This window comes from Eulemur rufifrons, chromosome 15 (genome assembly GCF_041146395.1).
Source record: "Eulemur rufifrons isolate Redbay chromosome 15, OSU_ERuf_1, whole genome shotgun sequence".
NCBI classification, from domain to species: domain Eukaryota; kingdom Metazoa; phylum Chordata; class Mammalia; order Primates; family Lemuridae; genus Eulemur; species Eulemur rufifrons.
Genome location: NC_090997.1, coordinates 777,199 through 789,465, shown reverse-complemented (window position 1 = coordinate 789,465; position 12,267 = coordinate 777,199). Strand labels below are relative to the sequence as shown.

General features: G+C 42.7%; 1 protein-coding gene across 1 annotated transcript; it reads left to right on the top strand.

Annotated features, from left to right (window-relative positions):
* The first annotated feature begins 6,086 nt into the window (after positions 1 to 6,086).
* Positions 6,087 to 7,034, top strand: OR11A1 (olfactory receptor family 11 subfamily A member 1). The gene has a single exon (XM_069489220.1). It carries the CDS (start codon positions 6,087 to 6,089, stop codon positions 7,032 to 7,034), a length of 948 nt encoding a protein of 315 aa, XP_069345321.1.
* The last annotated feature ends 5,233 nt before the right edge of the window (positions 7,035 to 12,267 follow it).

The following is a 12,267-nucleotide window of genomic DNA, read 5'->3' as shown; positions in this document are numbered from 1 at the left end:
CTAAATGATTTAAGAGAGGCCTCCCCGCAAAAAAAGAAAGTATGGTGGCATTCTGTGGGCTACAGAGAGTTGACCTGCAGTAGTTCAGAGAAGGATTTTTCCCTGTTGGTCAGGGAGAAAGTGGACCTGAAGGGTCTGAGTTTGATAAATGACAAAAGAAGTGCCTTCAACACGCTCCTGGGGATGAGAAATGAAACAGATCAGCCTGATTTCTGTGGAAGGTTCAAAGAAGTGAGTAGTGAGAAGTAAAGTTGTCAGGCAGGCATTAGGGCATGAAGGATGTTGAAACACCATATAACCATTTGAACTTCCCTTTGTAAGATCATGTCAGCTTCCTTCTCCTAAAATCAGGAGCAGCATTGGCACGATTTTGATAATCCACATAAGAACAACCCTACTAAGGGTGTTCTCTATTGAAATAGTTGCCTGGGATGGTAAAAGAGCCTGGAGGCTGCAGATTGGGGAATGAGAGTTAAGAGGAGGCTTCTTTATGGGAGGACCATTGTTGGTAGTGGGGAATTAGGGATGCTGTAGAGAAATTAGAATTTGGTGGGGAGTTGTGGGGAAGAGAATAGTAATTGGGGGATGAGATGCCTGGGGAAGTGCAAGGGGATGGAAAGATGGGTTCCCATATGGCTCTTTTGCTTTCTGTGCTATTTTTGGATAAGCCAACAGTTCAGGAACCTCCTCTGAAAAAAGACAAGTTCCTTAGGAGTCTGCTATGTTTTGTTCACTCAAGGCTGCTCTCCAGTAAATCTGTAATTGGTTCTCAGGGATCCCTTCCTTCTTGGCAACCGTTAGCCCTCCCTTGTGATATAGGGAAGGGCCACAGTGAAAGGACAGAATGTTAGGAGCTGGCAAAGGGGATGGAGGGAGAGGAGGGAATGGCTCCGGAGTGCGAGTTGATAGGAAGGACACTTCCAGTCGATGTCCTGTTATTTTAGATTGAGCTCATGGAGGGAGGGAGCTAAAGGTAGGAAACGCCAACATTCTGAAGACTTCAGCACATCTGAGCTCATAATCTCCTCTTCACAGTCTTGTCTTTAGAGAGCAGGATTGTTATTTCAGGTGAGTTTCCTATTTTTGTATCATTCTTTACAGCTTAGTTCACAAATCCTTTAAAAAAATCAAAAGGACTGGTCTTTATGGCCATTTCCCCTCTAATCAGTAAGAGATTTTAATTAACCCAGAGAGTCAAAAGTCTCATTTTTAAAAAAACATTTCAGGAAATCCCACAATGTCCTTCTAAAACCCTAGTGCTGCTCCGTCCTCCATTGGACCTCTAAAAAGTCGATTTCCGTTGCTCCCTGCTGCATACTGGCCTATTTCCCTTGACTCCTCTCTGCTGGAGATGGGAACAGTGATATTTACATTCTCTAATCTCTGGTTAGTATGTCACGGAGAAGGAAGAAGCAGGACACCCTCACACCAGTTTTTTCATGGTGTGAATTCATCCTTCTATTTTCTTGTGGCATTGAGAAAAACTGAGATATGCTTAAAATCATGCTATTTTCTTTTAAAACCTTTTAAGTATATTTTCTGCTTTATTATGGAGTAATTACTAAAGAGATTTGAAGACAGTTAAAAGATTTAAAAAAACCAAACTAAAATTTACTTACTGTTTGTTTTCCATTTATAAAAATAACATGTTTAGCAGACGCTGCAAAATATGTGAAAATAAACTTTTCTTATTTCCTAAAGATTAATTAAAATTTATAGTTTGGGTCGAAAGCAGTGGCTCACACCTATAATCCTACCACTCTGGGAGGCCGAGGTGGAAGGATCGCTCGAGGTCAGGAATTCGAGACCAGCCTGAGCAAGAGCGAGACCTTGTTTCTACTAAAAATAGAAAGAAATGACCTGGACAGCTAAAAATATAACTACATGATGAGTGCAATGCGCACTGTCTGGGGAATGGACACGCCTGAAGTTCTGACTCAGGGGAATGGGCAGGACATGGGCAGTGTATGTGGCCTGAACTGTTGTACCCCCATGATAATAAGCTGAAATAAAAATAAAATAAAATAAAAATATGTATAGAAAAAATAATTAGCCAGGCATGGTGGCGCATGCCTGTAGTCCCAGCTACTCGGGACACTGAGGCAGGAGGATCACTTGAGCCCAGGAGTTTGAGGTTGCTGTGAGCTAGGCTGATGCCACGGCACTCTAGCCCGGGCAAGAGTGAGACTCTGTCTCAAAAAAAAAAATTTATAGTTTGGTATAAATTTCTTCAAACATTACATTTTTTCTTGGAATTTTTTTTTTTGAATTGCTTTTCCAGAAATGAAGGTGGTTTTAACTCAGGGCTCTGGGTTTCATGAGGGCTGTGGCTTTTACCTAAAATCGAGTCTGTGCTGATGTGTTCTTCAGATGATAAACAGACATTTTGTGCTATTCCCATTTGTCTACCCCTTAGTATGGTGAAATTCATCTTGATTTCAGATTCTTTCCACATTTTTTGGAGTTTTCCAACTCTAAATTCAGCAACTCCCTTCCCTGTCCCTCTCTGTTTCTAAGGGAGCAATGGCCTCTTATCCACCCTCTGTTGCTATGTCTTCCCTATTTCTCTACAGTCCTCACATCCCCATCCCGCTACCTTCTCTTTACTTCCTCTTTCTCCCTACTCCCCCACTCCTTAAACGATAGGTTGGGAATGGGGTATTCTCAGAATCCAGGATGATGCTCTTTTTTATATGAAAATAGATTTCATATGGGGGAATGTTTAAACATTCCATAGAAATATCTGGTTATGGGGATGAATATAACCATATTTCCACTCAGTTAGCAGACTTTGTGACATCACCTCCTCCCCTCCCCCCCCACATTCATGTAAAATAGGGGTCCAATTTGGGGATAGGAAGTGGAAGTTTTCTTTTGTTTCAGATGGACTAGCTCATGTAAGGGGGATTACAACACCTTGGCCTCATTTGAAAACAGCTTAAAACCAAAAGCTACCTATAATATTTATATTTCACTCTTTGCTTTCTTTCCCATCTAAGCTGCTATTTTCTAAATGCATCCCTGGACAAACCAGCATTGTTTAGCATTTGTTTAGTCTTATTTTCAAGGTAAAGATACCTGGGGATATTGTGAGACTGGAGTTTTTGTGGTGCCCTACAGATTGCCACCCAGGGACACGTGCCTCTAACAACTGCCCCTCTTTACCCCCTTGCGTTTGGAAGTCAGCAGAACTTCCTTTCCTCCTCATTCTGCATTACCTGAAGTAGACTCCCCAGGATGGTTGGAATGAGACAGATGAGAAAATGTTTCACGAAATGGGTTAGGATAGGCATATGTCAGTTTCATAACAAAATCATGAAACTTATATTTGTCCTTGATGCCCTGTCCTTTATTCTACCTCTTCCTAATTTCAGTGAGCTGAAAGGTTGTCACAGGAAAGAAGAATTTTTCTTTATTTATGAACTGATGGATGAATGAGTGGAAACTATAGGAAGGCAAATCTTGGCTCACTATAGGAACAAATTGATGAGTCAGGATGATCCCGTGACGTGCTGATTTCCTGGGGAGGTGGCGGTAGTGAGCTGTTTATTGCTGGAGGTTCTAGCCAGATTTGCATGCTCACCTCTCTCCGGGGCAGAAATGCTATAGAAATAATCTAAGCCTCAGATTGGGCTTTGACCAGAAAAAATAATCTTGGAGTTAAGGGAGGACCACAGAGGGAATGCCAAATTCATGTCACCAGGAAATGCGGATGGGAGCAGAGGGCAAGGAAATATTTAATATCTTCTAGAGGCAGGAGTTGGAGGATGGTAACAGAAGCTGTGGGATTTTATGATCTGTGAAGTACAGGATCCTTCTTTGATCAATCCATGTGGGTTTAAGTTAGGGGAGAGATGGTTTTACACATTAGGTATTTATTGAGAGTTCATCTTTTTGTAAACTTTGTTGGGTAATGTAGTAAGATAAAAAAAATTAGTTCCTGTGCTAAATGAACTTGTAGTCTTCTGGGAAAGGGAAAATGCACACAATAAAATAATGAACCATCAGTTCAGGGCACCAGGCATTTGCACAACAGGGTGGGGCCATCCCTTCTTTCATTCTTGTTACCTTGGATATACTATCTAAATCTAGGTTGGATAATGCCACCCTATTGTTTAAAAGTCGTCAGCTGTGCCTTGCTGCCTACAGGATAAAGCTCTAGCTAGAAGTCCTCCTGGTGATACGAAGGGCCCCCATGCTCAGATCCAGGCCCACCTCTCTATCACCATCATCCTTCATTCTTCACCTCAATCCTAATGCTCCTGCAGAATGAGTTTCTTTTAGCTACTCTTGACTACTTGCCCCCTACTATTTCCTTTCCTCCTCACATTCTATGCTGTTTCTTGTCTCAGTATCTACTCGTGGCTTTCCTTTCACCTGAAATGCCCTCACCTCCATTCTTTTCATTCTCCATGGCAACCGCTAGTCAGTTCAGCAATGCTTCCGCTTCCTGGCAGTACTGCATCTTTCAGGTTGAATTCATTAACTCCCTTTCAGTGTATTGCGGTTGTCTGTTGACGTGCCACCTCCTGCATGAGAACGTAAGCTCCTATAGGCATGGACTGGTGCTATTTGACCTAGTACCCTCAGCAACTCAAGCAATGTCTTCAATACACCAGATCCTTGTGCATGATTGCTCAAGAAATAAAGAGCTCCTTTAGTCACGGAGGCTTCATGGGGAAGATGAAACCTATGCTGGGTCTTTGAGGATTTAACAGTAATAATGAACAGGGGAGTGGAAAATGGGATTCCATGCGAAAGGCAGATTTGGCCTTAGGTGAAAATACAAATTAGTCTGCAGGGAAGTCTCCCGCCATCTTTGGCCCTGAGCCATCCAGTCCCCCACGTCTTTGGCAACTGATGTTCTAGGCTGTATTAAAGAAAACCTGTATTTTATGTAATAACAAATATAATATATGTTTATCAAGCCCATAATCTAGAAAATGACAGTTAGGATTAATTATGTAAACATATATGAGAATATTTCCTTTTTTCTCTGCCATTCCCGTCCGCTCCCAGTTATTCCCTGTATTCTCACTGTCTTCGGTGAAAACACACATTGCTTTGGAAAGTGTACGAAGCCCTCCCTGTGGGGACGCAGGTCCATTTCCAGGTCTCCAGCAGCACCATGCTCAGTTGCAACTCTCTGCTTTCACGGTTGCCTTTCCTGCCAGGAATATCCTTGCCTCGTCCCTTATCTTTTGCCTGGCCACCTCCTACCTGGCCTTCAAAACTTAGCCCCCATGCTACTGTCTTCAGAGAGCCTTCCTGGCCTTGATTCCCACACGCCTGCCCCAGAGCCCAACTGAGGTTTGGGCTTTCTCTGCTCCCACAGCACCCACTTCCCAATCATTGTCATTTATCCCATTTTCACTATAGACTCTTGAATGGCCTGACAAAACTAGTATTTAAAGCAGTATTTTGACAAGGGAGGGGACAAACTAGAGACTAGAAGGCTACATAGTTGGTCATTGTGCTCTTACAGGCATGGGATAGAGAGGAAAAGAATATATAGAATTTTCCAAGGAACAGTTTATAAGATTTCACTGCTTGGGAGGTGGGGAATGAAAGAGGAGGGTGAGGTAAAGTTGGCTATGAGATAATGACCATGGGAATCAGACAGATTTGCAAACCACTTACAGAGGAATTGGTGGTGGTGACTGGGGACGAGCTTGCTGGTGTGGGACGTGTCCAGCAGGTGTGTGGAGGGTGTTACACGGTACACAAGCGGGAGGCTATGGCAGATTATGCAGATTAGGACGATGGAGTTTATTGTATGATAGAGGCAGCAGATTGAATCTATAGGGTACAGGTCTTCAAAAGACTAAAATTATGAAGTTGGATAAACTCTCTTGAGCCTTAAAGAATATGCACAATGAAGGAAGGCAGGGAAGGATGGGAGTTGGGGAAGGAGTGACAACTAACAGCAGGGACAGATGACGACTTGTGTGAATAATCCTTGTTTTGGAGGCTCACTTTTATCTTTTTTATTTTAGCCCTATTGATCTGAGGCTTGTTGTAGGGGACATAGAGACGCACTAAAATTTTTCTTCCAATTACTGCCAAGCAGAACTTAGATGATCCACATGGAAATTGTCTCCATAGGAAACGAAACTGTTACTGACTTTGTCCTCCTTGGCTTCTATGACATCCCTGAGCTGCATCTCCTGTTCTTCATTGTGTTCACTGTTGTCTATGCCTCCATCGTCATAGGGAATATCCTGATCATTGTGGCAGTGATTAGCTCTCAGAGGCTCCACAAACCCATGTATTTCTTTCTGGCTAATCTGTCCTTCCTGGAGATCCTCTATACCTCCACAGTGATGCCAAAAATGCTGGAGGGCTTCCTGCAAGAGGCAACCATCTCTGTGGCTGCTTGTTTGCTCCAGTTCTTTGTCTTTGGCTCTCTAGCCACAGCCGAATGCTTCCTGCTGGCTGTCATGGCATACGATCGCTACCTGGCAATCTGCTACCCACTCCGCTACCCACTCCTGATGGGGCCCAGATGGTGCCTGGGGCTGGTGGTCACAGCCTGGTTGTCTGGATTCATGGTAGATGGCCTGACTGTGGCCCTGATGGCCCAGCTGAGATTCTGTGGCCCCAATCACATTGACCACTTTTATTGTGACTTCATGCCTTTGGTGGGCCTGGCTTGCTCGGACCCTAGAGTGGCCCAGGTGACAACATTCATTCTTTCTGTGGTCTGCCTCAGTGTTCCCTTTGGACTGATTCTGACATCTTATGCTCGGATCATGGTAGCAGTGCTGAGAGTTCCTGCTGGGGCCAGCAGGAGAAAGGCTTTTTCCACATGCTCCTCTCACCTAGCTGTAGTGTCCACATTCTATGGAACTCTCATGGTCTTGTACACTGCACCCTCTGCTGTCCACTCCCAGCTCCTCTCCAAGGTCTTTTCCATGCTTTACACAATAGTCACCCCCATATTCAATCCTGTGGTCTACACCCTGAAGAACAAGGAGGTTCATCAGGTACTACGGAGGATTCTCTATATTGAACAAACTGAAGCACTTGATTGAAGAAGGAGGGTAGTGAAGATTTTGTTTGAATTTTGGACACCTCCATTGGGAAGTCTTCCAGGATTGGTTGGAAGGAGGAACTTTGTTCTATACCAACATTCCTTTCAAACTCTTTTGTACTTACACTACAAGTAAGAATGGTAGGGCAACAATTTCCAAATGCTAGTTTAAGAAAATTATTTAAACTTTGATTAGTTATTTATTAAGTGTGCTATAAATATTTAATATAAAAAAACAAAAACAGTAATACCAAACAAACCTAGAAATATTTCTCATTTATATTATTTTATAACATTTCAAAATTTCTTCCTACATATATGTATATGTATATTGATATATAAAACAAATTGGATCATGGAGTTTGTAATCTGATTTTCCAATGAACATTATGTCATGAACAACCTTTTATATTAATATGTATCTACTTTTTTATACTTCTGGCTTCATACTATGGCTAAACATGATTTGTTTAAATAATCTATTGCTGGGAATTTTTAGTTATAAAAATATTATATAGTGAAAGTTTTAGGACTTAAATTGCAAGGTCTAAGAGTATGTATATTTTTTAAAATTTAAAGCTGAATTAATTTTTCTTATTTATTTTTTGACTTTTTATGGTAGAAAATTTCGAGCATGAACAGAAACAGGGAGAATAGCATAGTGAATCCCCATGTAGGCATCATCCAGCTTCAACATCAATATTTTGCTAATGTGGTTTTAATTACCTATAGCTTCTTTTTGTTTTGCTAAAAAACTTAGGGCAAATTCCAGATGTTGTGTTAGTATTGTGTTGTGTGAATTGTGCATGTATATATCCCCATGTAAATACTTAGCATGCTCGATGATAAAGACATTTCTAAAAACCGTGCCCACCATGCCATTATGATACTTTGCACAATTATCAAATTTTCTTAACATCATCTAATACATAAGCCACGTTCACATTTCTCCATTGATCTTTAAGTAATTTTAAAAACTTAGGATCTAAATAATGTTTACAAAATGCATTTTGTTATGTTTCATGGGTCTTGGTTAACTTTTTTCAACAAGGATATGCCAAGGTTGCTATGTTTTTTTGTGGCATCACATCATGAAACACACAATGTTGGGTTGTCCCACTTTTAGAGATGTGATTTATGAGTTCAGGTAGTGTCAGCCTGATCCACTACCTATTATTTAATCCCCAATTAACCTTACACCTAGTATTTTTATTGATGAAAGTTGATGATTAATATCTAGAAGGATTTATTTCTTTGAGTGTATTTTTCTTTAATGTTTTGAATATATTTGTAAGTAGCTGTTGTAAAATCCTTGTCTGAAAATTCCTACTTCTAGGCCATGCCATGTTCAATTATTATTGACTTCTTTTTTTCTTGAACATTAGTAAGATTTTCCCATGTCTTTTTAAGTCTCGCAATTTTTTTGATTGAATACAGGTACTGTAGAGATTCTAGATTCTTTTATCTTCTTCTGAAGAATGTTGAGGTTTTTTTCTAGCAGACATTTCAATTAAAGGGGGATCATCCTGAATATGGGTGGGCTTGGTTTTATACTTTAGTGGTGTGGATTTGTGGAAAGTCCAAGGTGTTTTGCGAACCTCTCTTAATTTTTCCCTTTCTTATGGACATTGTCAGGGCTTGGTTTTAGGCTGTGAAGCCAGACCTAGAGTAGCTCTCACTCAGGCATGTGATCCTGACACTGAAGGTTTGTCCTTTTGGTGTCTCAGCGGGGTGGCAGCGGTGTTCTGAGGTGTTGATGAGATTCCTCGACTTCAGCAGGGCGGGCAGCACACTTTCCTGGTACTGCTCTTCCTCACGCCGGATCCCCGTCTGGTGTCAGTTTCATTTCAATCCTGTAGTGGATTCCCGCCCTTCCCGTGTACAGTCTAGCCAGCAGTGGAAGCTCACGGACCCCTCCACCAACGTGCATCTGAGATCCTTTCCACACGTAGCTCTTGCCTCGCCAATCCCCTCTCCACGGCTTCTAGCGAGTGACTTCAGCTGCTCCAAATTCGGGATGATTTCTGCTTTTTCAGATCAGTGAGACTGTCCATGGTCCTCTGCCAGGGCGGTGGTAAGGAACTGTCCCCAGGGAGACAGCTGGGGGATTGCGTGGCTCACCTCATGAGCTTCCTTTCCTCCAGGGATCACAATCGTGTCTTACCTGCTCTCCACTGCCTGAAAACTATTTCTTCATAGAAGTTGTCCTATTTTCTGGTTAATTATGCTGGGGCGACTAGCCCAGGACCAGTTATTCCATCTTGGTCAGAAGCAGAAGTGCTCCCATAATATTTTTAAAAATAGTTTTCTTATGGTAAATACCTTATTAAGCTATTATAATAAACTGTGCATCTGAATCTAAAATGTTCAGTGGTGAGAACTGATCATTCTCTTCAGAATGATATATGGGATGCTGTTCTGTTCTTCCTGTTGGGTAGTACCTTACTGCTTTGTTTTAATTCTTTTGATATTGTTTTATATGAGGTCTGAGCTTTAGCTTTTGGGTGGTTTTACACTGGTGGGTGTCTATTGTGCTGATCCAGGTATAATGCAGTTCTGAGTATTTCCTGCATGGCAGGTCTGGTACTGACAAATTCCCTCAGTGTTTGCTTGTGTGGAAAAGTCTTCAATTCTCTTTCATATATGAAACTTAGTTTTGAAGGATACAAAATTCTAGGCTGGCAGTTGTTCTGTTTAAGAAGACTGAAGATGGGGCTCCAATCCATTCTGGTTTTTAAGGTCTCAGTGGAGAAGTTTGCAGTTATCCCTACGGGTTTTCCTTTGTAAATTACTTGATGCTTTCACCTCATGGCTTCTAGGAGTTCCTCCTCCATGTTGACTTTGGCCAGTCTGAGGACTATGTGTCTTGTGATTGCCTCTTTGCAATGAATCTCCCAGGTGTTTATTGAGCTTCTTGCATCTGGATGTCTAAATCTCTAGCAAGACCAGGGAAGTTTTCTTCAATTATTCCCTCAAACAGGTTTTCCAGTCCTTGTTTGTTTTCTTCTCCACCCTCAGGAATGCCTATGATTCTTATATTTGGCTGTTTTACATAATCACATATTTCTTGCAGGCTTTGTTCATTCCTCTTAATTCTTTGTTCTTTATTTTTTGACTGATTAAATTAATTTAAGAGTTGTCTTCAAGCTCTGAGATTCTTTCTTCTGCCTGGTCTAGTCTATTCTTAAAATTTTCCACTGTGTTTTGTATTTCCTGATATAATTTTTTCATTTCCAGAAGGTCCATATGGTTTTCCTTTAATATGACAATCTCTTTAGTGAATTTTTCATCCATTTCCGGAATTGTTCTGGTTTCTTTGAGTTGATTTTTCATTTTCTCTTGGATTTTATTGAGATTCCTTACAATTCATATTGGGAATTCTTAATATGTCATTTCAGCATTTTCATTTTGATTGCTATTCATTGCTAGAGAGCTAGTGTTCCCCTTTGTGAGTGTCCTTTTGCTCTGACTTTTTATACCTCCAGTGTTCTTGTGCTGATTCCTTCTCCTCTGGAGTAGCTGTCACCTCTTATTTTGGGATTTTCTTTTGTTTGGATGGGGCTTTTCTTCATCCCCCAACTCATAAAGGTATGTCTGTAGCATATGGTGGGTAAGAAATTTTGGCTTTGATTTTGGGTGCTTTGATGGTGGTTTAGGTTCTGGGTCAATGCTGTGGTTATAGATATCCTTAGTGTGGTCATTTTCTCAGTTGCTAATTGTTTGTAGGCTGTAGCAGTGGCGAGCTATGTGTGTGGATAGATTCCCTGTCTCTTGTTGATGAGGTCATTGAGGATGGAGGTCTTTGAAATCCTTTCTCTTTTCCCAGCCCTGTGGTCTTCTTAACAGTGTGAATTGTATTGGTACACCCAGTTTAATCTCCGAGACAGTAGGTGGTTCTTGTGGGTAAGAATCAACCACACCCTGCACAACCTAAATGTTGTATTGGGTTGTACACATTGAGCTCCTTATCAGTGGGTGGCATTTGCCAGAAGGCACAGGCTTAAGTGTTGTTTTGGGACCTGTGATCAGCTCTATACTCTCAGGAGAAGCACTTGAATTCCCCAGATAGTGGGCAGCTCCCTGAAACTTCCAGGTGTGTCCTTATTTTCCACCAGAGCAGAGGCAGGAAGAGGAGTGAGGCTGAGTGGATCTTGGTTGGGTGAGCTTGCCCTCAGGCTCCACAAAAGCTGGTAAGGTAGCTGTCTCAGCAGGGGTCAAAGTCCACTTCCAGGTTTCTGGGGAAAGCCACTGGGGCAGGGCTGAAGTGGTCCCACCAAGCCAGAATGTCTGCTTGTGGGGAAGGGCCATCTGAGGTCCACAATATGGCTGTCATGAGTAGGTTTCACTCTTCTCTCCCCTCCCCTGCTCTTCCATGTCCCTCTGGTGTCTGTTGGCAGGCAGGAATTCAAACTAGCTGAGCTCCCCTATGATGGCACTGCAGGCTGGGAACTTCCCTGTCCAGGATCCCACCCTGCACTGAGAGCATTGCTTTCCTGTGGGAGGAGAGGAGGGGTGCTCCAGGAATGTTCTCTGGCTGGGACCCACACTGCACTCTCTTTTCAGTTCTGCCCATGAGGGCTCCCTCACCTCCTGAGATTAGTTCACGAATCTTCCTCCAGGCCCCAAGCCATATGATTAAGTCCTGTGGTTATAGGATCTGGCCTGTGGGTCTGTTCCTGGGTCTCTGAAGATCAATCCCTGATTGTGCCAGGGAGAAGTGTGCTGGTTCTGACTTGCTTATGGGGTGCTCAAGCAGGTTTGATGTTCTTCTGCTTCAGGGTGTGCCTTGCTGTGATGGAGCAGCCAGGAAAGCAGCACTGAGGAAGGCCAGTGATCAGGGATCTCATAGTACAATCACCCCTTAGTCTGCTGCAGGTTTTGAGAGGGAAAGTTTGCGCTCCACTCTCTGTTGAAGACTTGGTGTGGTGGATGCACCAACAGAGGGGAGGCAGCCACTCCCAAGAGCCCCAGCTCAATTGTCTCTCTTGGGGGCTTCAGGCAGAGGAGGGGAAAGGAAGGAAAAGTCAGAGTGGAGGACAGATACTACTCTGGTCATCTATGTCCCTCTCTCCAGAGGGCAGCCCTCCAAGAATGTCCAAGGTCTGGGGTCAAACAGATCCCCTGGGACCCATCAACCCTTGTGGCTCTTGCAGTCTGGGCTGGAGTTGGTAAATGTGTGGGAATGAGCGAGACAAAAACTGAGGGGCTGAAGCCCCCTGGGGAGGACAAAGACA

Coding starts and splice junctions, on each gene's coding strand:
- OR11A1 (XM_069489220.1), top strand. CDS start 6,087: ATGGAAATTGTCTCCATAGGAAACGAAACTGTTACTGACTTTGTCCTC.